At 41.8% G+C, this 22,349-nt stretch overlaps 1 protein-coding gene across 3 annotated transcripts in view; it reads right to left on the bottom strand.

Moving 5' to 3' along the window:
• Window positions 1-253: 253 nt before the first annotated feature.
• The window catches only part of LOC125767332 (cyclic AMP response element-binding protein A), a 103,492-nt gene continuing 81,396 nt past the window's right edge, over window positions 254-22,349 (bottom strand). Inside the window, exons 3-7 of one of the 3 annotated variants that reach the window (XR_007418760.1) lie at window positions 7,287-7,888; window positions 6,688-7,194; window positions 6,454-6,597; window positions 1,685-6,358; window positions 255-1,548 (exon numbers count right to left, since the gene is read on the bottom strand). Coding sequence is in view for 2 of the 3 variants with exons in the window: in XM_049433809.1 (XP_049289766.1) it covers window positions 6,164-6,358; window positions 6,454-6,597; window positions 6,688-7,194; window positions 7,287-7,888 (1,448 nt within the window). In the remaining variant the exon portion in view is untranslated. Of the gene's footprint in view, window positions 6,359-6,453; window positions 6,598-6,687; window positions 7,195-7,286; window positions 7,889-22,349 lie in introns of all 3 variants that reach the window. The other 2 variants (XM_049433810.1, XM_049433809.1) reach the window with 2 other exon arrangements.

Below are 22,349 nucleotides of genomic sequence, written 5' to 3'. Positions count from 1 at the left end.
TAATGGATTTTATGGTAACCATATGAGAAGAAGCTTCGAAAAGTTTTAAAATTTTCCAACAGGTGTCGCTGGTTGTTTTAAATTTGTCGTTGAAAGAAAAATATTCTAGTAAAACAAAAATCGAAAAACCATAATTGAAATTATTATTTAATTTAGAAATTATTTAATATATTTTTTTCAAGCTTTTCACATTGTTCTTATAGTTTTTTGAAACTGTTGCTGTCAATTATGATAAAATATAAAAATAAGTTGGATTACTAGGCGATTCAGCTCTGGCAGCTAATATCCCACATCAGTTCAGTCTCTTCTGGATTGACTGTTCTTTATTCTTCTGAGAAAAAAGATTTTCTTGCATTTCTTTCCAAAAACAAAGCTGTTGAAAGTATAATTATACGACGGACTGTACATCATAAAGTCCTGAAAAAAACACTACAACAGTAACCTGGCTGAGATAAAAGTTTTCCAAGTTTCGCGGTAATGAAAAGCGAAAGCTTCTCACCAAAAAAGCTTCCATTTTCCGCGCAAATTTTCCTTCCTCAACACGTGCGCGTCCAATGTCGCCTTAACGAACACGCAAGAGTAGAAACTATTGCCGCGTATAGTTTCTCCCTAAATCTCTCTCTCTGTCTCTATATATCTCTCTCAGATGGATGCTGTGCGCAGTTTTGCATCATCGTGGAAAACTATCACCAACCGAGCATGTTGACCGTGGTATAAAGTGCCCGTTTCATCTGCAGTCGAGACGTTATTATCGATCTCGTCACAGAATCACACCCGTTCACAGCTGTTCGAAGGATAAGCATTTCCCTTCAGCATTCTCCAACATTCCTTCTCCCCCTGCCGGATTGTCTGGTGTCCTCTTTTCCATTTCCACACATACGTTCCCAGTTTATCCCGGTATACACACCCCGTCGAATGGCTTTGTAATGGAATGGCAATTTTTCCGGCACTTCGCGTCGTAAAATGTTGCTGGTCAGAGTCTGTGAGGCGAATCGAAAACCCCCATCGTGGTGGAATCTTTCGTTTATGAACATTATTTTTTTGACATCCCTCTGCTCGCTTGGTGTGCACGGTTTTGCTTCTTTTCCCCGGGTCGTCGCATATACACAAAAACAAAAGGGGAAAAGAAACAAAGCACTTTGCTCAGAGGGAAGAATTGAACAGAAGGAGGGTGGAAATTGATTTACGAAACAAAAAAACGCTTCGAAGTCCTTTTCATTTCTGGTTACTCGTTACAATAATGTAAGTGAGGAAATTTTATTTCGAACCCATATTGTTTTGTTTTTGTTTTCCGCCTATACTTGCACATCATATAGTAGTAGTATCGCACTTTCCTCCATTCCTCCGCGTTTGTGTGTGTGTATCTGTGTGGTATTTTCGGTTGAGCACGTTCGGGAATTTTTGTTTTTTTGTTGCTATAATTCCCATTTGACTCATCACGAAACGTCACATTAAACAAGTTGAAACAAACAAACAAAAAAAAAACACTATCTTCTTAAACACTAAACTGAAGAAACACGGCTAATGCTAAGTGGAACAGATTGAAGCCTATAATGCTTAATGAAAAAAGGCAATATAATGAACAAAACAAAAAAAAAGGTGTTTAAGAAACTATTTTAAACGAAACTTATTTTTTAATTGTAAGTGTCTAAGTCCCAGAACTTTTCCATTACAGTACACTTACACACTATCAATTTGCCTTATTCGTTGTTGTTTTTTCCCCTACTCGGAGTGAAGGATCACTATCTGGTGTTTGTTTTCACTATCCCTCATCCGGATGCTTCTTGGTTTTGTGATTTTATTAATCAGTCCAACAGTCCGACTTCCTGTCTGGGCTGGGAAAGGAGCGTGTGTTACCATTTTGTCTCCACTATTCTTGTGTTCATTTTTTGGTTTTTTGTTCTCTACTACACGATTTTTTCTCCCCCCCCCCCCTGTGTTTACGCTTTTTAACCGTCCGTTGATTGTTTGTGTGCCTATGTTCCTTTTCCCTGTGTCTGGTAAATGCATTATGTTTATCTTGTTGTTGCTTCTGCTTCTTACTTGTATGTGTCTACAGTGGTGCACCCATGCGTCAGTGTACCGTAGTTTACCTCTATCGTGCACATTTCCCGTACGCCTTTTACTGATCCGCTTTTGCACCGACCGTTCCGACGACGGAATTGAGATTGACTGTGCAAGTGGCCTAAAAATAGTGACTGCATCACTCGCGAAAAAAAAACCTGTATGCAGCTAGGTGCAACAGCCATGTGTCTGGTGTATGTGTGTGTTTGGCTGAGTGCAAATGCCACAGTCGGTTTGAAAATTGGTTTAGAATTTTCCACCTTTAGCTTGACTTGACTTGCGTGCTGCCTTGCGGTGTGGAACATGTTTTGTTTTGTAATTCCTCATTCTTTCTCACTCATCGAGCAACGCGCAAGATGCTTCGGAATGTCCTAGGTTAGGGTTTGATCCGAGAAAGAGAGACAAAACACTGTCATAAAACATTTGAATACGCTTCGCGCCACATCTAAGCGGAAAAAAGATATTTTTAAACATTAAGAACTGTTTAAACATTAGAACGGATGCATTTTCACACATACAGACATTGCAAAAGAAACAAAAAAAAAACATTCATAAAAGGTAAAACCGTGTTGTGGTATGAAATTATTTTTCGAAAATTATTTTGAACAAATTGTTTTAGCATTATTATTTTTTTTCCTCAGCTGAGCTACTGAGCTGAGAACAGATTTGCCAAAAAAAAAACAAAATGGTAATTATAAGTAAATTTTTCTAAACCAACAAATAGTTATCATAAAAAAATGATAAAAAATAATAATCTTTTGTGTTTGTCATAAAGCAAACAGTATAACAAGTAACGAAACAAGTATTATTATAATATCTTCGATTGCACAGAGGGTTTTTTTTTCTTTTTGTTTTGTTTTACTAATGAAAGTTTTGCTTTGTTTTGTTTAAAAATTTCATAATTAAGATTTGAAAATTGCACCTTACGAGAGAAAAAAAAACTCTTTTACAACAAGCTTTTTTAATGAGTAGGAAAAATAAAAAAGGAATACGTATCGAAGCTTGCATCAAATCCACAGCACGCACTGTGTGCAATTGGTTATAAATTAAAGAGACAAGAAGATGGATCAGTCATTGGAGCGTGATTGATTTTGCTTACGAATAGATCAAAACTGCGTTAAGGGAAAAACATCTTTAAAACAAATGCAATACATACACGAGCAAACACGGTAACGTTAACACTTTTTGCCCGAACTTTCAAATTCCGAACGCGCAGATAGTTGGACGTTCGTGTCATTTTTTTTTTAAAGAAAAATAAGGTCATGCTGGTAATGTAAGGGCTCTCCTTCCGTAACGTGCATGATAAATTAAGTTCAATTTCATCTAATTCTGTTGCTTAACCTATGCAAAGCAAAGAAGAAAAAAAAACTATATCTAACCTAACGAATCGTATCTGTTTAATACAACATAAACCATCGCGTACTTACAACTAGGTTCCATCTTTCATCGACTCACCCATGGATGGATTGCGACAGTTGTGTAACGGTTTGCTTCCCCACCTTAACTCCCTCCTTTCCTTTCCCACCACATCATTCTTACGCGCCTACGAATGCTATTAAATAATTAAAATGGCAGAATTTGATGCTTCCCGAATCGATTATTTGCAAAAAATGTCCGAAAGAGGTTGCGTCGTCTTTTTGTAGTTGTGGTTGTTGTTGTTAATAATTCCATTTCAGTTCCCGATTGCTTCGCCTAGAGTAAACGGTGAAGTGATTCCGCCCCCATCGGTTACTCTAAAAACCCACAAAGTCAAAGTAATGAAACCCTAAGCTTAAACCTAAAACCATGTAAGTAAACGTTACCGACTAACGAAATATTTGCACGGATGAAATGAACGTTTTAGCTATAACATCGTGCGATGAATTGCGATGAATTCCATCATCCCCGCGCGCTAGGTTTCTGCTTCGCGTGAGAGAAGAAGTGCCTCCGGCTTTTAATAGTTTATAAATTTATGCTATTTTTTTTTTGTTGCTCTTAAACGCTGTATACTTAAGTCATCGTCTGGTTCCTTAGACATTCTCTATAAATAGATTTATCTGATTTATCGTTCCTATCGCACTAAAGTATATAGTTGTTTTGTTGTATAATTGTGTATTATCTTAGCTAAGTGTATTCCCATCCTTTCATGTTACGCTTTTGTCCACCATAACGGGTCCATTTAGTCCCCTCCGAAGCGTGAACACTAAGAATGGGATCACTTTTTTAAAAGGTAAACATTTATCAGCCTACATCGTTGTAAATATGTTTGCTACGCTTTTTCTCCCCCTCTCTCCACATTCAATTCTCTACAGCATAAGTGTAAAAGCTCTAAACGACTGTTTGCCTTACGAAAAAGCAGGCATAAGAAAATATGTTCCCTCCAGGTCCAGGTCAGCAGCAGGCAGTCGACCGATAGTCGAATCCATCACGAGAAAAGCATATCCGCACCAGTAAATTACCGGCATAATTGTAGTAGCGCTTACGTATGATAAGTACAGCATTACTTTGTATTATTGTATGTACTTTCGATAACTTGTTTCTTCACACATGATTCGTGCAGTCTGGTAAAAACAAACATGTCTGACAAATATTTGACACTCGAGAACAGGTTTCCGTATCAAGCGAAATCGCTCGTTATGTACAAAGTTATAAATCTACCACATCATTTGCATTTGCTATTTGTTGCACCAGCAAAAAAAAAAAACGGCGTTTAATCCTTAACTGCTAACCACACTGTACAGGACGCTTAAAGTAAAACCCTTTCTTGTCGCCTTTTTTTGGGGGTGCCTTAAAGAAAAAGGGACAGCCCTTTAGCATGCAAATGAATGTCACTTACAATTAATCAAACAACCCAACAATCAAACAAACAAGCAAATGTAACCATTGCGTAGTGAAAACGTAATTAGTTTACCCGAATCAGTCCCGAACTGTTGATGTCGATTTCATTCGCATTACCTCCCCCGTCGCAAGGAAAGTACCCTGTGGGGGTGTGTTTGAACAAACGCAGAACGAAGTGCCATATTTACAGCTACATTTGCTAATTGTAGCGCCCTGGTATGCTAGTGGAACTTGGTGCTGTAGCTAGCTCTAGTGTGTTTGTGGTGTGTGTTGCCTAACAAACTTAATACCTCGTAAGGGGAAGTGCATTGTAAAAGGATAGCTTTTTTCGTACGTAATTGCAACTTTACCTCAAATGTACTAAAAACAGCTACTAGGAAAAGAACACGTACGATGATTAAAAGACGTAAACAAAGCACGCGGAGCCGTTGATAGTAAAACATCGCTCGCAGTTGAAAGAATCTGTACGCTACCTGGTTTGCTCTAGCGACTGCTAGGTGGCGCTGTTTTGCAGATTTCATCGCATCGTGCGACATTTCTTCGCAACGACCGCGTATAAATGCTTAAGTTAAAAATTCAAGCTAGGTAACAAACTATATCCAAAGGAAAGCATAAGGAAAACCCTTAAAACCCATTTCACCATTCAACGCTGTTCGGTCCCAAGGTAGCCACCATATTTCCATTTCCGAATCCGGACAAATGAATTCGCTCGAACGGTACCTACAAAACAACAAGGCACACGTTTTCGAATTCCCGACCCCCCAAAACCGCGTGTTACGTTTTCCCCCCCTCTAATATGTCTAACGTGCAAAACATCCCGGTCCGAGTTCTAGCCTGCTTCTACGGAATACGATTATTTTAAAAAACAACACCCACTCTCTAGTTTGGAATGTTAACTAGCTTTTCCAGCCTCACGTACCCTACAACTTACGCGTAACGAAATAACAACATTCCCATTTCTGTTTGGACACTAACTTCGCTAGAATGGTTTCTGTGTGCGGAAGACTTTCACGCTCTCTGGTCTGTATACTGAGCGCCACTTAGATCATTTCTATCGTTCGCAAATGTTCCTTATTGCACGAAACTCCTCCCCAGGAGCCGCGGTTCGATCGGATCGATCTGGGTCTATCGCCTATTAGTGGTATAACACGGTACGGCTTCCTTCCGGATCACACCCCAATCGGTTTCGTTCGCCCCCCAATTTGACTCGCGTCTACGGGGAAGCATTAGCATTAGTTTGTACATTTGTGTTTACGCCCCGGGTTCCGGTAGTAGGTGGGCTTTACGCCTTCCGGGCACCCTGTCGTGTGATGAGCTGCCGCAGCTTGGACAGCTCCGTCTGCAGATTCTGATTGCAATCCTCGAGCGTCTCGACCCGTTTGCGGTAGTCGAGATTCTCCGACATTAGTATCTCTACGCGGCGCTCCAGCTGATCCATGTACTCTTTCTTCTTCCGCCGACTTTCCTGGGCGGAGATCTAGAAAAGAGGACAAGGAGAGTTAGCAGGTTTGATGAGCGGAAAAGACGAGAGTGGGTATAGATCTTGGAGTTGTTGGAAAATGTTATCCTTACCTTGTTTTTGATCTTCCGCCGTATCTTTTTGAGAGATTTCTCTTCGGCTTTGGTCAGCGGAAGCCGGGTTGGGATAGGGTATCCCTCGGCCAGTAGCGTTCGCTTTTCCTCTTCCGTCAAGATGAGCGTTCCCGTGGAACCCTTCTGTAAGGTGAAGAAAGTGCAACAACAAAACATTAATATTGGATATTCGGATTTAAAATCGTGTTTTTGGGCTCAGTTGGAATAAGTTACCGGTTGACTACTGATGAGCGGTGTGTGGATCGGTTGCCTCGACGAGCTGGTTGTCGACTGTGAGGCGGACGGTGATGAACCAGCTGAGCTGTGGTGACTAGCTGTGGACGCTTGGCGGGAGGTAGTGGATGCCGAATGCCCACCAGCGGTGCTGCCGATCACGGAACCGGCACCCCCGGTGTTCGCATGCAGTGACGTCCGGCGGCTGGAAGTCGTCGAGTTGGCGCCACTCGATGTGCTACTACCGATGTCGGTTGGCGGAGACATGGGGGAGACGTGATGTTCGGGGCTCTGGTTACCCTCCGATTCGTCGCTCGGTAGCGAGGACGGTGGGGTCGGTGGCAGCCCGAATCCAGACGACTGTGGTTCCATCTTGATGTTTAGCTTGGACATTACAAGCTTCTGCTGCTGGGAGGTGGAGCTTTGCTGCGGAATGCTGGTAGCAATCATGATCTGCTGATTCTTCAGCAGACTCTGTGTTGCGGATGACAGCTGGAGGGAACCATTCTGCAAAGATTGTACCATTGTGGAGGAAATAAAGAGGTTAAAAACTGAAGAACGTATCTTAGGCTCTTCTGAGCAACTGGACAACACATTACCTTATGCTCGAGGACGAGATCCGAATGGTTGTAGGCGGACAAGTTTCCTCCAAGGTTAACGGATGAAACGCCATAGCTGTTAAGCAGGGAACCTCCGCCACCTTCGCCGCTACCACCGCCTCCACCGCAACCGGAACCGATCGGTGATGGTGGACAGCTCGAGCTCGGTGACAGTGGTTCCTCCTTGACCGTCGTCTCATCGATATCAATGTCGCTGGCGGATGTGGAGGAGGATGAATCGTGACAGGAAGATGACGAACCGAACCCGGTCAGCCCTTTCAGCCCAATAATGCTATCCTTGAGGTTGAGGTTATGGTTCACCGCGAGGTGATTATTGTTGTTGTTGCTGATGAGCCCGCTGGTGAAACATCCAGTTGTGCCCGTTTGTGCGTTCTGCTGCTGACCTGCTGCCGTTCCATTGGACAGAAGTGCACCAGTGCCACCGTTGGCTAGCAGCGACATACCGGCAAAGGTAGGTTTACTGTCCCGCGTTTGACCGTTGGCCAGCAGCGAGTTCGTGTGATTCTGCCTGTGGATGATGTGCTGATGTTTGCTGTTGCCATTCATGCTGATTGCCGGATAGCATTCTTCATCCATATCTGCTGAGATGTCGTAATGTGGAAGAGAAGAAAGAGATACAATTTACAAGCAGATCGATAATAATCTATAACTAAATAGCGTTGGAGTTAAAAATAACGTTTGTCTCTAATCGATTCAAGATACTACACACGTTTGAAACGCAGTTAGGGGAAAAAGTGGTAGCGATTCAGGTCAAACAAAATCTGCTGCATTATCGAAGCCGCGTGCAAATGTCACTTGCAGGTCGAGCTGTCCGTTGTTTTGACAGGTGCAGTTGCTAGTAACGTTCAAATTCGGAATACTAGATTTGTTTGAACGTCTGTGGTGGAGAAGATTATTTATTTTCTGCTCCTGTTGCGCTGGTTCCAGACGAACCGGGGTTTGTTCCATTACGTAAGGGAAAACGACACGGGAAGGGAACTATGATGGCATAGCACGGAAGACGTAAAACGATAATAGACCTAGTTTTACTAACGACAACGTCAGGCAGAAAATGCTTCGTACCTTCGATATGAGTGTGTCAGCAGCTCTTTAAACAGTTCTGTTATCAGGTTTTTTTTGGGTAAAACATAGCGACTAGCAACTGAGTTAATAAACTAAACGAAAATAATTTCCATCGTCTAAGATTTCTTCCAGACATTACCTATTATTGTGCATGCAGCGCATTGAAAGCATCGCACACCAACTTGGTTACATGAGAGTGAAGTGTCGTTTACCCAGACTTTTTGCCAGACATAAACGGATAAAATGGATTTTTATTTTTTTTAGAATCTGCGATTTATCAGGAAAAATTGATGTCTAATCTTTATTGAAATTGGGGAAATTAATATCATAGTTTAATATTTGTTTAGAGCTGTCATTTTTGAGTAGCCCGAAATAAACAAACACCCGGTTTAAACGAGCCCGGATAAGTAGTGTTCCACTGTGTTAGTATCCACACTGACACTTGTACTAAACAACTGTCAAACGACCTCATACATTGTAGCAACACATTCCCAACATGGCATCTGCTGTCCAAATATTCACACGTCTTGGGTCTCGTTAAGCAAACCGGTGCTCGGTTAGGATTGGAAAAAGTCATAAACGATAATTAATATGGTCGATCGTAAAAGTCATCCCTGACCAGTTTTGACTCACACACGTTTCAACGAGCCGACGGTTCGTAAGCCGGTGCGGCGATGAGCACGGCGAGTCGCGAAGATCCCGAGATCCAAAATGTCAGCTATCTTGCTACGGACCACACGAACGGCTCACAGGCTGATTACGATCGTTCGCAAAACGGCTTTGAGACGTTCGTGGCTCGCGAAGAATGTTGAACCATGTGGCTGTCTCCTCGGTAGTCTTAATGGTACTGCTATTTCTTTTACTCGGTAGCGCTCCCCAGTGCACAGGTGAAAATTATCTTCATCTAATTAATAACCATAATAAATCGCAATGCAACCAATCGACCACAGGTTGGCACCACGATGGCTACTAGCAACAGCCACACTATAGTTGGACGCTGCAGAGAAATAGAGAGAGAGAGAGAGATCGAGAAAAAAAAGCGAAAAGACTAAACTCGTTCCAGATGGCATTCGCCGGGCTCCTGGCGGCCTTGCACGGGTAGGAAAACGCGGGCAGAAAAATCAGCGCACAATCCTTTCCTAATTGAATGATTATAATATAAGCCCGTGGCCGTAAGTTGAAAGTTGTCCCCAACCACCCCCCTTCCCCTCCCACCCGTTGTGCAAAGTCGCGTGAGCAATGCGCTCGGGCACATTTTCGTGCTAATTGACAACTTTGCTGCCGCAACGGTCGCGGGTACGGTGACTTTTCCGACGAAAAGTGTGCAACCAAGCATAACGTGCCGATCAATCGATCAAGCGTGCGCCTTTCGCGCCGATCATCTTGCGGTGCAGTTTGGTTTTGCCCGGTTTGCTGGAAACGGAAATTCATTAAATTTTAATTGAAATTGTTGTGATTCCGAGCATCTGAGAGTCTGTGGAGGAGGTGGGGGAAATTCATTCCACAACCTCCCAGAGGTGGTGAATGGTGAAACGGTGGCTGAAGTAGGTTAGAGACACACACAAACACGTGTTCGATCGACCGCATCCATTGACATTCCGTCATCATCGTCATCCGTAGGACCGATAGTGCTCGAGACGTCCCCGATGCAACCACACTTTTCAAAGGAGGTGTTGAAGTTGGGTGCATGCTTTTCTCTACACCCAGTGTGTTGCACAGGATTCGTGGAAGATCTAACCGTCTGCAATCATAATCAATCGGCTTACGAATCGGCACTGCACAACCACAATCCGTTGCCCCACAAAATGACGTAAACCACACCAAATGACGCTTCTTCGGCGCGTTTCGAATGGATGTGATTTTTTCTTTTCCCTTTTCCATTGAAACTCATTCGCTGTTGTCGTCTTTTGAGGGGGACGTCATAATTGCATGGGCCGATGAGTCACGAATCGTGCAACGAGGCTCTCCGTGCGGTACGATTTCTTCAGACGAACGTATCCAACCACAAGGATTGATTTGCGATCAGCATTTGGCAATCGTGATCGTTTTGTGGGTTTGTGATGATTGGTTAGTTTGATCGGTATTTAGGTGTATGGCAAAGACATTGAACCAAACATTTTTCAAAGCTGTTTGATAAACTGTTGCAATGTTTTAAAAATATAACTTTATTTAAAACTCCCCAAAAAGTTATCGAAGTGGAATAAATGTCACAATCCCCACGTTTTTTTTTCGTTTGTATTGATCTTGATTTATCTCCCCACGCCTGTATAAAAGGGTTTTCTACTTTACAGCAAAACAAAAAAAAAACTTTCACAAAAGCGTCATCTTCAACTCCGATCAAACGACGCATCCATCGTCACCGCAGACTGCCTCACTTAATTTCGATACTTTCAAATATCACCGAAATGAGTGAATTTAATTAAATTCCACAAGCGTTACACCGTTCCAATTCGATGACTGGTAGCAGGAGAAATTTTCATGATCAACCATACACGAAACGTTACACATTCGTTTCGTGAAAACGTCATGGAAGTTAGTGACTTTTTGGGTAAAAAAAATGAAAATGTTTTGCACAATATAAATTTGATGCTTTTATTGTACATATAATTTGAAATATAATAGCAAAAGCTTTAGAAACTTCTAATTAGGTAAATTTCCAAAATACCTAAGGCTTTTCAGCTTTTTTTTTTAATTCTCGGAAGAATTCCTGTATATCTAAGTCTTTCGAATTAAAATTGTCAAATTTATTTTTATTTCCAATTTCCCAACAAAAAAAAACACAAATACCCGCGACTTTCTACTACTTGCACCAAACGGATGCAATTCGATTAGCCAAACTATTTACCCAAAAAAAAAAACCTTTCTATAGGCCCCCCGTTCAACACCACTCAATCACGACGGCGATGGGATGTGAGGATCGCTTTCGTTTCCATCTTTACCACGGCGCTACTGTCATAAATAGTGAACCATTTCCCAAGCAGCGCAGCGATTGTTTTCCTCCCCTTCCCCCTCTTTATTTTCTCTTACCATTTGCCATTGTTTGAACTCGGTCAGTTACGTCCAGCATCGCTGGTGCAGCGACCGGTACTGTCTATTTCCGGACCAAACGATCGAAACGAAAGGAAAGAAAATTGGCTTTTATTTTTTTTTTTCGTTTAGGAGGCTCCGGAGGGAGGTTTCTTCTTCTTCTTTCTTTTTGAGATAGTTCCGGTGTTCCATTCTCTTTTTTTGTGTGTTTTTATTCCTACTGCAGCTGCTGTTGCACTTTCGCTAAACGTTTTCACAACGGTTAGATGAAGGTGAGTTCCACGCCCAGTGTGAGGTTCAATTTTTCGCTTGCCGCTTGTCATTGCATCTAATATCTTTGCTCGTTCCGAAAAATCTTTATCTTCGGAATAATTTCCATCTATTTTCTCACCCCTTTTAAAGATCCTTTTCACGATATATCACGAAAAAAATCATTCAAGCAAAAATACAAACACCAACAAAAAAAAACCCCTCCCAATTCATTCACTTCCCACCCACACGGGGGGGGGGAGGTGGGGGGGGGCAAAAGTATTGGCTGCGCCCCCCTTTTTTCGCCCATAAATCGTAACGCGTTCAATGGAACGGGACTGGAATGTTGGTTCCACCCCGTCATGCCCCTTCCCTTTTTTCCGCGGTTTTCCACATTCCTGTACCAGACGAGGTGCCCATTTTGTGGTTTTTTTGCCGGTAAAACACAGAACGACCCGAGGCAGGGAGGGAGCTCTAGATTTTCGCTTGCTGTAGCACACTATTTTTTTTCTTGTTTTGCAAATTGTGCGTTTATTTTTATGTTTCCGTTTTTTTTTTGCTTGCTTACTAAGCAATGTTTTTTACCCTTCCCCCTTCAAGAAGTCACCCTCAAAATTCAATTCTCATCCAAACAATTGGCAAGGGGTTTTTCTTTAAGTTTTCTTCAATAAAACAAATAACCTCACTTTTGCAACAATGTTTAAACGGCGTGCACACATCCGGAAGTACGAACAGATACTTAAAAAACAACAAAAAACCTTTTTCCGAAAGCATTTGGCGCTCGATGCGATCAATTTTCCAAGCCCCAATGTCGGTGCTTCGTACGCTTCGGCTCGCAGTCTCTCACCGCACGATGTAATAAAATGGCGAGAAATCTCCAATCGGCATCTCACCATTCGTAGCCGGGTAATGGCACACGAAATGGGACATTTGTAAAGGCGGGTTTCGTTTCCGATGGTTTTGCAATTGCGATCGAAAGTGAGATTTATCGGGCCCGGGTGGTCTAATGGTTTATTTCAGCGCCAATGCGAAAGATGATCGTGGATTAGCGATCGAACCTGCATATAGTGGGGTAACCAAAAAAAAAAGCTACATCTCGGCTGCTGCAAGTGCAGTTGCGTGCCAATTGGACGGGTAACAAATCGTCCATCATCTCGCACGGTCTCGTGCTACACTATTTCATAATCTACGATGCGCGCGATGTAGCGCTTTTGCCCACCCAGGGACACTTTTCTCTGACTTCCTCCCCTCAACCCGGTTCATCAAAAGCAAACATGATGGAAGTGACAAATGCAATTGGATGCAGATAAATCATGCATGTATGCAACGCGGCTGTACAATTATTGTCCCTTCTTCACCTCACTCTCTCTCGCCCATCTTCCCTTCATGTTGCTCTTCCTCGATTTTACGTTTCACAACAACGAAGCGCCATATAGAGATGAGAGATGTTTGATTGATTGGACCGTACCGGTATGAACAAATGGTAGGGTAGCATATGGTTTCCTACTTTTTTATATTTCCTCAGGAACAATCAACAACAGCGCGATATTGCCGTGTGGTAACAATTAAATCAATTTAAAAAAAAAATCTAACATTCACTCGTATAAAGTTCGTTTTGATTTTTCTCTCAGAAGTAATATTTATTACACATATACGAGAAGAAGATAAAATATAAATTCAATTAGCTTGAAATGTAATGATTTATGTATTATAGAAGTCGAATGAATCTGCTTCACAACTGTTCGATTTGCCTAGAATTTGCAGGAACATAAGCCATTTATCACAGATACGAAGGTTCGAACAAATGGGTTATCTTATATTCGCTTCATTATAATTCTTTCTTAGTAATTATAGAATCTGGCTTATCTGCATGACTACATCATGTATGCGTGTATGGGATATCTTCCATCCGTTCGATCATCATTACTGACGATCGTACTCGAAAGCAAAAAACAACTCTCCTGGACCGGTATCGATAAGTGACATTTTTATACCTTTAATTGGCTGTAAACACGTGCTAAATGTCCCACCTTGTTTTTCTGAACCCTGTTCGCAAGTATTTGACGCAAGAAGATAAACATGTTCCTGGAAGAGGATGCTGCGCAAACTGTACAGAATCCAGCCAAACAGCAATTATGATGCGTGGCGAAGAATTTGTTTTCATTTCGCATTAAAGCACCACCAACCACGGGCAAAAGGTTCAATGACATCGATTAGAGAGCTTTGAAGAGATTTGAAGGAAGAGATCGCTGAAGATAAATCAATGAAGGATTTGAGCAAACTCTCTCTCTCTCTCTCTCTCCCCACATGCGCAAAACAAACAATGCGAGGACCACCAAGAATTGGGGCTAGATGTGTGTACACGCACCACACGATAGACTTGTGAACTGGCTGAACGATTGATCACGATCTTCAGACACTCCCTTTCGAACATGGGTTTGCGGTTTCTGTGTGTGTCTGCGCAAATAGCTACGGAGCTATGACTCAATCTCCGGCTCTCGGCTAGCTCGACGCCGTCTGTCAGCACGTTCGATGTTACCTTGCTGCGGGGCTGGTAAGCCGGTTCGGATCGTGCGAATAGCAAGATCGAGATCAAAACATTGCCCACCCTCCCTCCGAAAAAGAGCTCAAATGATTGCGATCGAAGATCGTGAACGATAGCATCGGTGGGGAAAGACGAAAGGGAGAGCTGAAATATGAAGGGGGAAAAAGGGAAGAAGCAAAAAAAAAACGAGAGCACTACAGACGCCCTATCCTAGGATAGTTGCCTCGAAGTGAAATGGATCTCCAGCTCCCCATCAAGTGCAGTGAAGTGGTTGTGCCATTTATTGCCATGAATGAAATTTCATTCAGCAACAGCAACGCTGCTCAAGAACGGCGTCATGTTTTTGGAGTGGAGAATAAGAGGAAATGAGGTAAAGAGAAAGAAGAAAAAAACTCTCTATCGCACGCACAAGGTGGACACAGACTGAGGTACTCCCCACGGGCGCCCCATTAGAAATAGTGACATCAATGCAATCGGGAAGATCCGTGAGACATAAACGGATAGAGTGCTCTCGCGTGGCAATTCGAAATAAAAGGAAGGTGGGGGAGCTTCAAGAGGGACAGAACCAGGTGACCAAGGTGATTTGAGATGAAAACACAAATACCTGGGAAGAAAGCGCAGAAATTATGTCAATTGTTTTTTCTTTCTACTCTCCACCACCATTCAGGGAACAACATCGGAACACACGGCTAATGCTTTGGTGAATGGCGTTCGTTTCGTGTTTACTATTACTTCGGGGAGGGAAGTTTATGTTTCTGTGTATGCTGTGTGTGTTTGCTGCTACCACTTCGTTTCGATTAAAGACTGTGAAGATTTTTTTAAAAGAAGCAGTAAGAGAATGGTTGGTGTGGGGTTGTTTTTTTTTTTTGGGGGGGAGATGGGGAAAGGAACAGGGAACTTAGACAATTCCTCAATTCAAGGACCGTTCGCGTGTGATGGGAGTTGCCGGGTTGGGACACAAACATTAGTCAGAAACATTAGCTCGAGTCTAGGTCTCTTGGATCTTTCCTCTTGGTTGATCTACGGGCCGGCGAGGAGATGAAGGAATGAATGGTAAAGTAATAACTATCATATCGGACAAGCATCATAAGGGAAGTGGCAGGCACAGTGAAGTTTAAACGAGTACTGTTCTTCTCACAGTCACAGTCCTGCATTAGTGGACGGCAAAGTGTGCTATTTGAGCTGATCTCGTTTTTTTCTAAGTAACAATAAAACCTACTCGAATGTCTTCATCGAGTGTCATATTTTTTCTGTGATGTAAACCTACAAGAGATGAGTAAAAGGCAATAGTAGATTAAATAGAATAGTATCCAATACTAAAAACTAAATATTTTGGAACAATCTTATCTTCTTCTAGTTTTTATGTACGCGTTTTGACGTTTGGCTTTTACTGACATTTGCTGAATACAAGACTAGTTAGCTTGCGCATTTCCGATTCTAAATAATAGATTCGATCAGCTGCTCGACAAATGACAAAACAAAGCATTTTTCTAGCAGATCTGTCACGATCGTTCTCTATAGTTTGGAACTGTCAACTGAAATATTTATTTTGACAATAATTTATTTTGGATAAATAAAAAATGTCATATTTGTATGTAATTTTCAATTATTTTTTTCAAAAAAAAAATTGGTTCAATTTGATGTATGAATATGATGTGAATTTCGAGCAGATCTTCTTCGAGCATGACACATCCTGGTATCAATTCATAGCTGAATGTTGCCTAATTGTTTGACAGGTATCTTCGAAAGATTTAATAATTATTAGGAGTATTAATGTGTTCGTGCGGTTTTTAACCAAAGTTTTGGGCTCTGTTTTGGCGAAATGGTAATTTATTCAATTTTCAAAATACTGTCCGTCACTTTCCACAACCTTCTTCCACCTTTCAGGCAACTTTCTGATCCCGTCGCGGAAAAAAGATGGCGGTTTGGCCGCTAACCAATCCTCCATCCATTTTTGCACTTCTTGGTGATTATGGAACTGCTGGTCAGCCAGGCTGTGTTCCATCGACCGGAACAAATAGTAATCAGAAGGGGCAATGTCTGGGCTATACGGCGGGTGGGGTAGGACATCCCATTTGAGTGTTTTTAAATAATTTTTAACCGGTACCGCTATATGTGGCCTGGCATTGTCATGTAGCAATATGACTTTGTCGTGTCTATCGGCGTATTGTGGTCTTTTTTCTTTCAAAGCACGGCTTAAACGCATCAATTGTCGTCTATAGACCTCCCCAGTGATCTTTTCGTTTGGTTGTAGCAGCTCATAATACACCACACCCAGCTGGTCCCACCAAATACACAGCATGATCTTCGCGCCATGAATATTCGGCTTGGCTGTCGATGATGTGGCATGTCCGGGGTATCCATACGTTGCACGACGTTTTGGATTATCGTAATGTACCCACTTTTCATCACCAGTCACTATTCGATGCAAAAATCCCTTCCGCTCTTGCCTTTGGAGCAGTTGTTCACAAGTGAACAAACGGCGTTCGACGTCTCTTGGCTTCAGGTCATAGGGCAACCAATTTCCCACCTTCCGGATCATTCCCATTGCTTTTAATCGAAGAGAAATGGTTGGCTGAGCCACTCCCAGTATCTGTGCAAGTGTTTTTTGGTTTTGTGATGGATCTTCATCCAGTATTGCCTCTAATTCTCCATCCTCAAACTTTCGTGGTCCTCCGGAACGCTCCTCATCTTCCAAATCAAAATTGCCACTTTTGAACCGTGCAAACCACTTCTGACACGTTCGTTCAGCTAGAGCATGGTCACCATACACTTCTACCAAAATTTTATGACTTTTGGCAGCCTTTTTCTTCATATTGAAATAATGAAGCAAAACTCCCCGCAAAAACACATTATTTGGTACAAATGATGCCATGTTCGGTGCTCGCAGATACTATGTTATTTACTATTTATCAAAATGACAGATAGTGGATATTGTAGCCCAATAATGACACTTCAAATTGGCAGTGTTGCCAGATTCAATAAATATGTAATAAATAAATGGGAGCATTAATACCAAAACCGCACGAACACATTAATACACCTAATATTATTAATTATATTATTAATAATTAATTATTAATAAAAAAAAACTGATAAAACATTATTAGTTTGACAAGTTAGACAGTTGGAGAAACGATACTAAAGTATCTCAAGTATCAATATACTAAAAATATAAATTAATAATGAAATTCTTTTATTCAATATTTCCAACCGTCCACCATAACTCGTCACTCCGTCGAACGAATCAATTTAGCAAACGCGTGAAAACCACCGGCAGAAGTAAAATCATTAAATAACAATCAATGCATAACAGTACCGTCGTGTTTCTTCTTTGCCTGCTTTTTGAAATTCCGTCACATCCACCACCACCACGATGCAGATGTAAAAGACGCTGCAAAACATACAAAGAGCAACAATAAAATCCTCAATAAACCTGTCAAATGAGCATCGTTAGGCAGGCCCCGGTTACCAAGACAGAAGGATTTGTCGGAGAAGCACAGAAGCAAACAACAACAACAACAACAAAAGTCAGGAATCTGCATGGAAATAAAATATCTGTCAAAAACGAAGCCGCTCGTAGCGGGAGATTCACGAGCGCTCTGAATATTTGTCTCCACGATTCGATTTTTCTTTTCCGTACAAAACATTTCCCGCCCCGGCTTCGGGGCATCCTCTTATCAATGCGAACTGATCGGTTGAATGCCATTTGGTTTCTGTGTGTTTTTTTTTTACTCTTTTAAGGATTTGGTAATTTTATCACTAGCCTAAAGTGGAACAGGGAACTATAAAGTACAGATCAACGATCCTCCGGTTCCGTTTCTACGCACGGTCTGAAGGGCTTTAAGCGGGTTTTCGAATCACACCACCGCGCGCGACAGAGGGAAAGGGTTTTAGAGCGAAAATGCTTCAAAAAACCAGTCAAAGCGTCGTTCTACTTCATTAACATATTTGCTAAGCCATTAAAATGTCCGGTTCTTATGTGTGCCGAAAAACGCAAACAAATGGAATGAAATAAAAATTTCATATCTTCAGCACAACAGCGCGAGAGAGAGCTAACCGGGCAACGGACGACGAACCCCCTCGCCACCCGGTAACGTAGGGTATGAAGCAAATGGCACCAGAACGAAACCACACACCGGTTCCGTAAAAAAACAAAAAGAATTAAAACAAAAATCTTTTGCACTGATACACGAGGGGGACCCCGAAGGGAATAGTTTGCCGGTGAACAAGTTTCGTTTCAACTTTTCACCGAAGGCCTTGCGCTTCGGTCAGCATAATTCAGCGATACCCGGGCTGTGCGAATGCGTAAGGTTTAACAACGCCGGTACGGAAGGCATGTGCCAATGGCAAACAAATTCCCAAATAAGTTATGCAATCTTGTCGAAATTTTCGTTTTTTTATTGTTTTCACTTTTGAAACCACTTCGGGTGCGTTTCGTACATAAGCAGTGTAAGCGCCTCCGGTTCTGGTACGGCCAGGGGGGGAAAAGGTTGACCGAAAGGTAAGCCCAAGTTGCCATTTTATCTGCCAACTACCAAGCACCAGATTTCGCTTTACACATTAAACGAAAAGAATAACTGCAATTCGTACTGGGAAACCCAAAAACAAAAAAAAAGGTCAAAATCACACAACCAAAATGCGCTCCACGCATCAAAAGCAAATTGGTTTCAGATTTTAACTCTTTTGGTTTTCGCTTCGTTTTATTTGCGTGCATTTGGTATGTGACATTTTTGCGGTTTTCTTTTTGATTTAACTGTGTGTTTCTTTGTTTTCTTTTTTTTATTCCTTCAATGAGAGAAATAAATGTCAGTTAGTACGGCGTGTACGGCGATTATGCGCATTGTGCGAAATGACTCTGTTTTAAGCCCATTCCGAATTTCCAAACTTGAAGACACACTAAAGCAAAACCTGAACAACGGGAACGGCGGGAAGAATATCGCAAAAGAAGGTTTCGGTTCAACGAACTAATGGGGTTTCACAATTGAGTCAAAAATTTGTGCAAAACTTTAATTTTGAGAAGGTTAATAACGTTTTCTTGTTTGTTTATTTTTGGTATTCCTTAAGAAAATTTACGTTTGAAATGTTTAAAAAATTGTAAAATATTCTACTGAAAGTTTTCCAAAAAAAAAAAAAAACGCTTCCATATCCAACAATTTCTACTTCCGGTTTGGTGCTCAGATTAAACCGGCCAACTTTAAATTAAAATTTCTCACGCGCAACCATGCAACAGCCTCGTTTAATGCCCCTAACGAGTTTGTCACTAAGGTCTTTAGTAGTGTTTTTTGTTGTTTTGCTTCTTCGATCTGCTGTTTTTTTAGTTGCGATTAAGGTGTCCGTATCCATTGAAAGTTTGAGCCCAAATCCGTGATAAACAAGAAGAAGGGAAGAAGAAGAGAGGGAGAGAAGAAAAAAACAATCATCCAACACATCCAATTTGTCGATAAAGCTGAACGAAGGCACACACACAAAAAAAAAACCAGTGGTTGAAGACGGTAAAAACTGATTCCTTCTCTACATTGTAGCGGTATTTAGCCACCACCATTGTGGCCCAAATAGCGGGCTTAAAAAGCTTCTTCAGGCTTGTACTCTGCTAACCATCAACCACCAAAAAAAACCGACCGATGAAACGACGCGAAACGAATCACGGAAAACGATCACACCTTCGCCAATTCCGGCATTCCGGGCACGTGTTATCTGCAACCGTTTCGCGTTTTGCGCATTAATTTGTACGGGATATTGTTTTTTTATTTAGTTTTGCTGAAGTTTTTGAGATTCATTGATTAATGATCTCGAGCAGCTTGATGAGGTTCGGGAAGATGACCGATTGTAGAGTGGGAAACAAATGTTTTCTTGCTTTCTTTTGGGGGGAGCTTAAGGTTACCAAAGGGTAATTAATTGCATGAAATAAAAAAGCTCATTTTTTGTCGAAATAGTGACATTATTGCCATGCGCCATAAGCTGTCAATAAATTATGAAGTGATAGTTGTCTATGCAAAACAAAAAAAAAACGTAAAAAACAAAAGTAATATTTTGATCGTCACTTATCCTTGAATTATACCACTTCAACTTTCAAATCCGCATTTGTTAATTCTACACTGCATAAGCAAAAACTTGCAATCTGGCCGGTTGTTTGTTATTTTTTTTAATGCTTCATCTGACTAGTAAAAGTGCATACGGATTTAACAAAAAAAAAAAGAAAAGAAAACACCCCACACAAAGTCTGTATAGGCTGCGCCAATTAACTCGTGGTAAGATAGCTCCACATTTTGGGAACTTTTGCTCATTTATCCTGTCTCATTTATCGCGAACAAGTTTAGCGACTATTATGACATTTAAGACAACTTTCGCACCGCACCGCATGCGTCACTGACATTTTGACGTTGAAGGGGTAAGTGAAACTCACACACTAACAAGAACAAAAAAAAAACACAAAAATCTCAACCACTTGGAGAATTGTGCAGAAAAATAGAGCATACCATGTTTTATGCTATGCGTTTTTTTTTCTTCTTTTTTCCACATCTAATGAAATTGGGATCGGTTGGGGAGAAGGGTTACAACTAAAGGGACAGGATACGCGGCATTTCAATTTGTCACACCGATCACGTCGAGGTAGTGACCGAAACGCCTGCTATACTGTACGAGAAAGCGCGTTCAGATCCAGGCTACGCACGATCAACGATCTTGCCATCTCTTGTTATTTTCCCCCCTTTTTTTTTTGCTCTTTTTTGCTCCAGTTCCCCTGGACGGCATGATCCGTACAAGATTCGAGTGCACCTGGGAACCTGGTTGAAAATGACTCAATCTTAGTCATCGACTTCTGGATGTCTGACCCGTGCGCATTAAGACGATGCGAATTGCCTTTCTCAAAAAAAAGATCATACCCAACTCTACCCAATCGATTGCAATCGCAGATAGATTAATGTTCAATTCCAGCGCCAGGAGATACCCTCCGTGGTTGAGTCATCCATTTACTTTTATTCGAACACATCGACCCCCAAAGGATAGACGAGCGTGCACAATTGGTAAATAGACACGAAAAATGGGACAATGTTCTTGCGGGTGAAACAATGCAAACATCGATCACTCCGTTAGGTGCAGACACGAAATTGGCTGGCGTTTGTTTGATCTTATGGACCGATATCGCTCCGATACACCTCCACAGTCCAGTTTGCGAATGATTTGCGAGAAATCCCACGAGATCATTCCCAATGATCATTCCCAGGAGGATCTCCGGTTTAATGCCGCTGCTCAGTGAATACAGTCGTGATGCCACATCATGCCACATTAAGCTAAAGGGTTCACTGTCGGGTCGTGTAGTTTTCCAGCTTCTCTAGCCACAATCAATTAACATCTCATCTGGCATTAAACGCGTCTCACGTGTGTGGATCTTCCAGATTCGTTAGCGATCGTGTCCCGTAGACGTGATGGAGAGCACTCACCATTGATACACGGATGTATGGATGTATGGAGCGCTACAAAACAGAGCGGCAACATTGTTGCAACGAAGCCCATACTACCTCTTGTAAGAAATGATCCATTCTGCTTGGAATGGTATGCTCGGTTGCAAAAAAAACACGGAATAATATCTCCCCAGTGAGCCGAAACCGGTAAGGTAGTGTGTGGACCACCGTATTACCAACTCTGGTAACAGCGGGAGCACAGAGATCCAGCTCGGCTTTTAATGTCGCTATACGGCACATTATTAGCGCCGCACGGGTAAGAGCAACAACTTCACTCGCTATTAAATAATTGTAATCACATTCCGTCCAACGATTACTTGATACGATTTAACGGCGTTTGGTTAAACGCACGGACGAGTAGTGAGTAGTAGAGCCGGGAATCAAACCATAAAACGAACACAGTTTCATTCACCTATCGGTTTGAACGGTTGGATAGTGAGCTTAAGATGTGCAGAAAGGGCATTGGTGAAAATGAGTTCTCAGTTTGTTTGAGTTTTGGGCTGCTTTTGAGCTAGTTGGGTCGTGAGAAGAAGACCTAGAATATTGGACTTCAACAAATTTTTGCATCATGAATTTTCAATAACACATACAACTGCATTGAGGTGTTTGTTTAGGTGTTGGCTATTCATCTGGGTATTCGTTTTTCGCTAAAAATTATATCTTCGTCGTATTTTGTAATTCTGAATGAAGAAACGA

Source organism: Anopheles funestus, chromosome 3RL (assembly GCF_943734845.2).
Source record: "Anopheles funestus chromosome 3RL, idAnoFuneDA-416_04, whole genome shotgun sequence".
Taxonomy (NCBI): domain Eukaryota; kingdom Metazoa; phylum Arthropoda; class Insecta; order Diptera; family Culicidae; genus Anopheles; species Anopheles funestus.
This window is presented reverse-complemented; position numbering and strand designations above follow the sequence as displayed.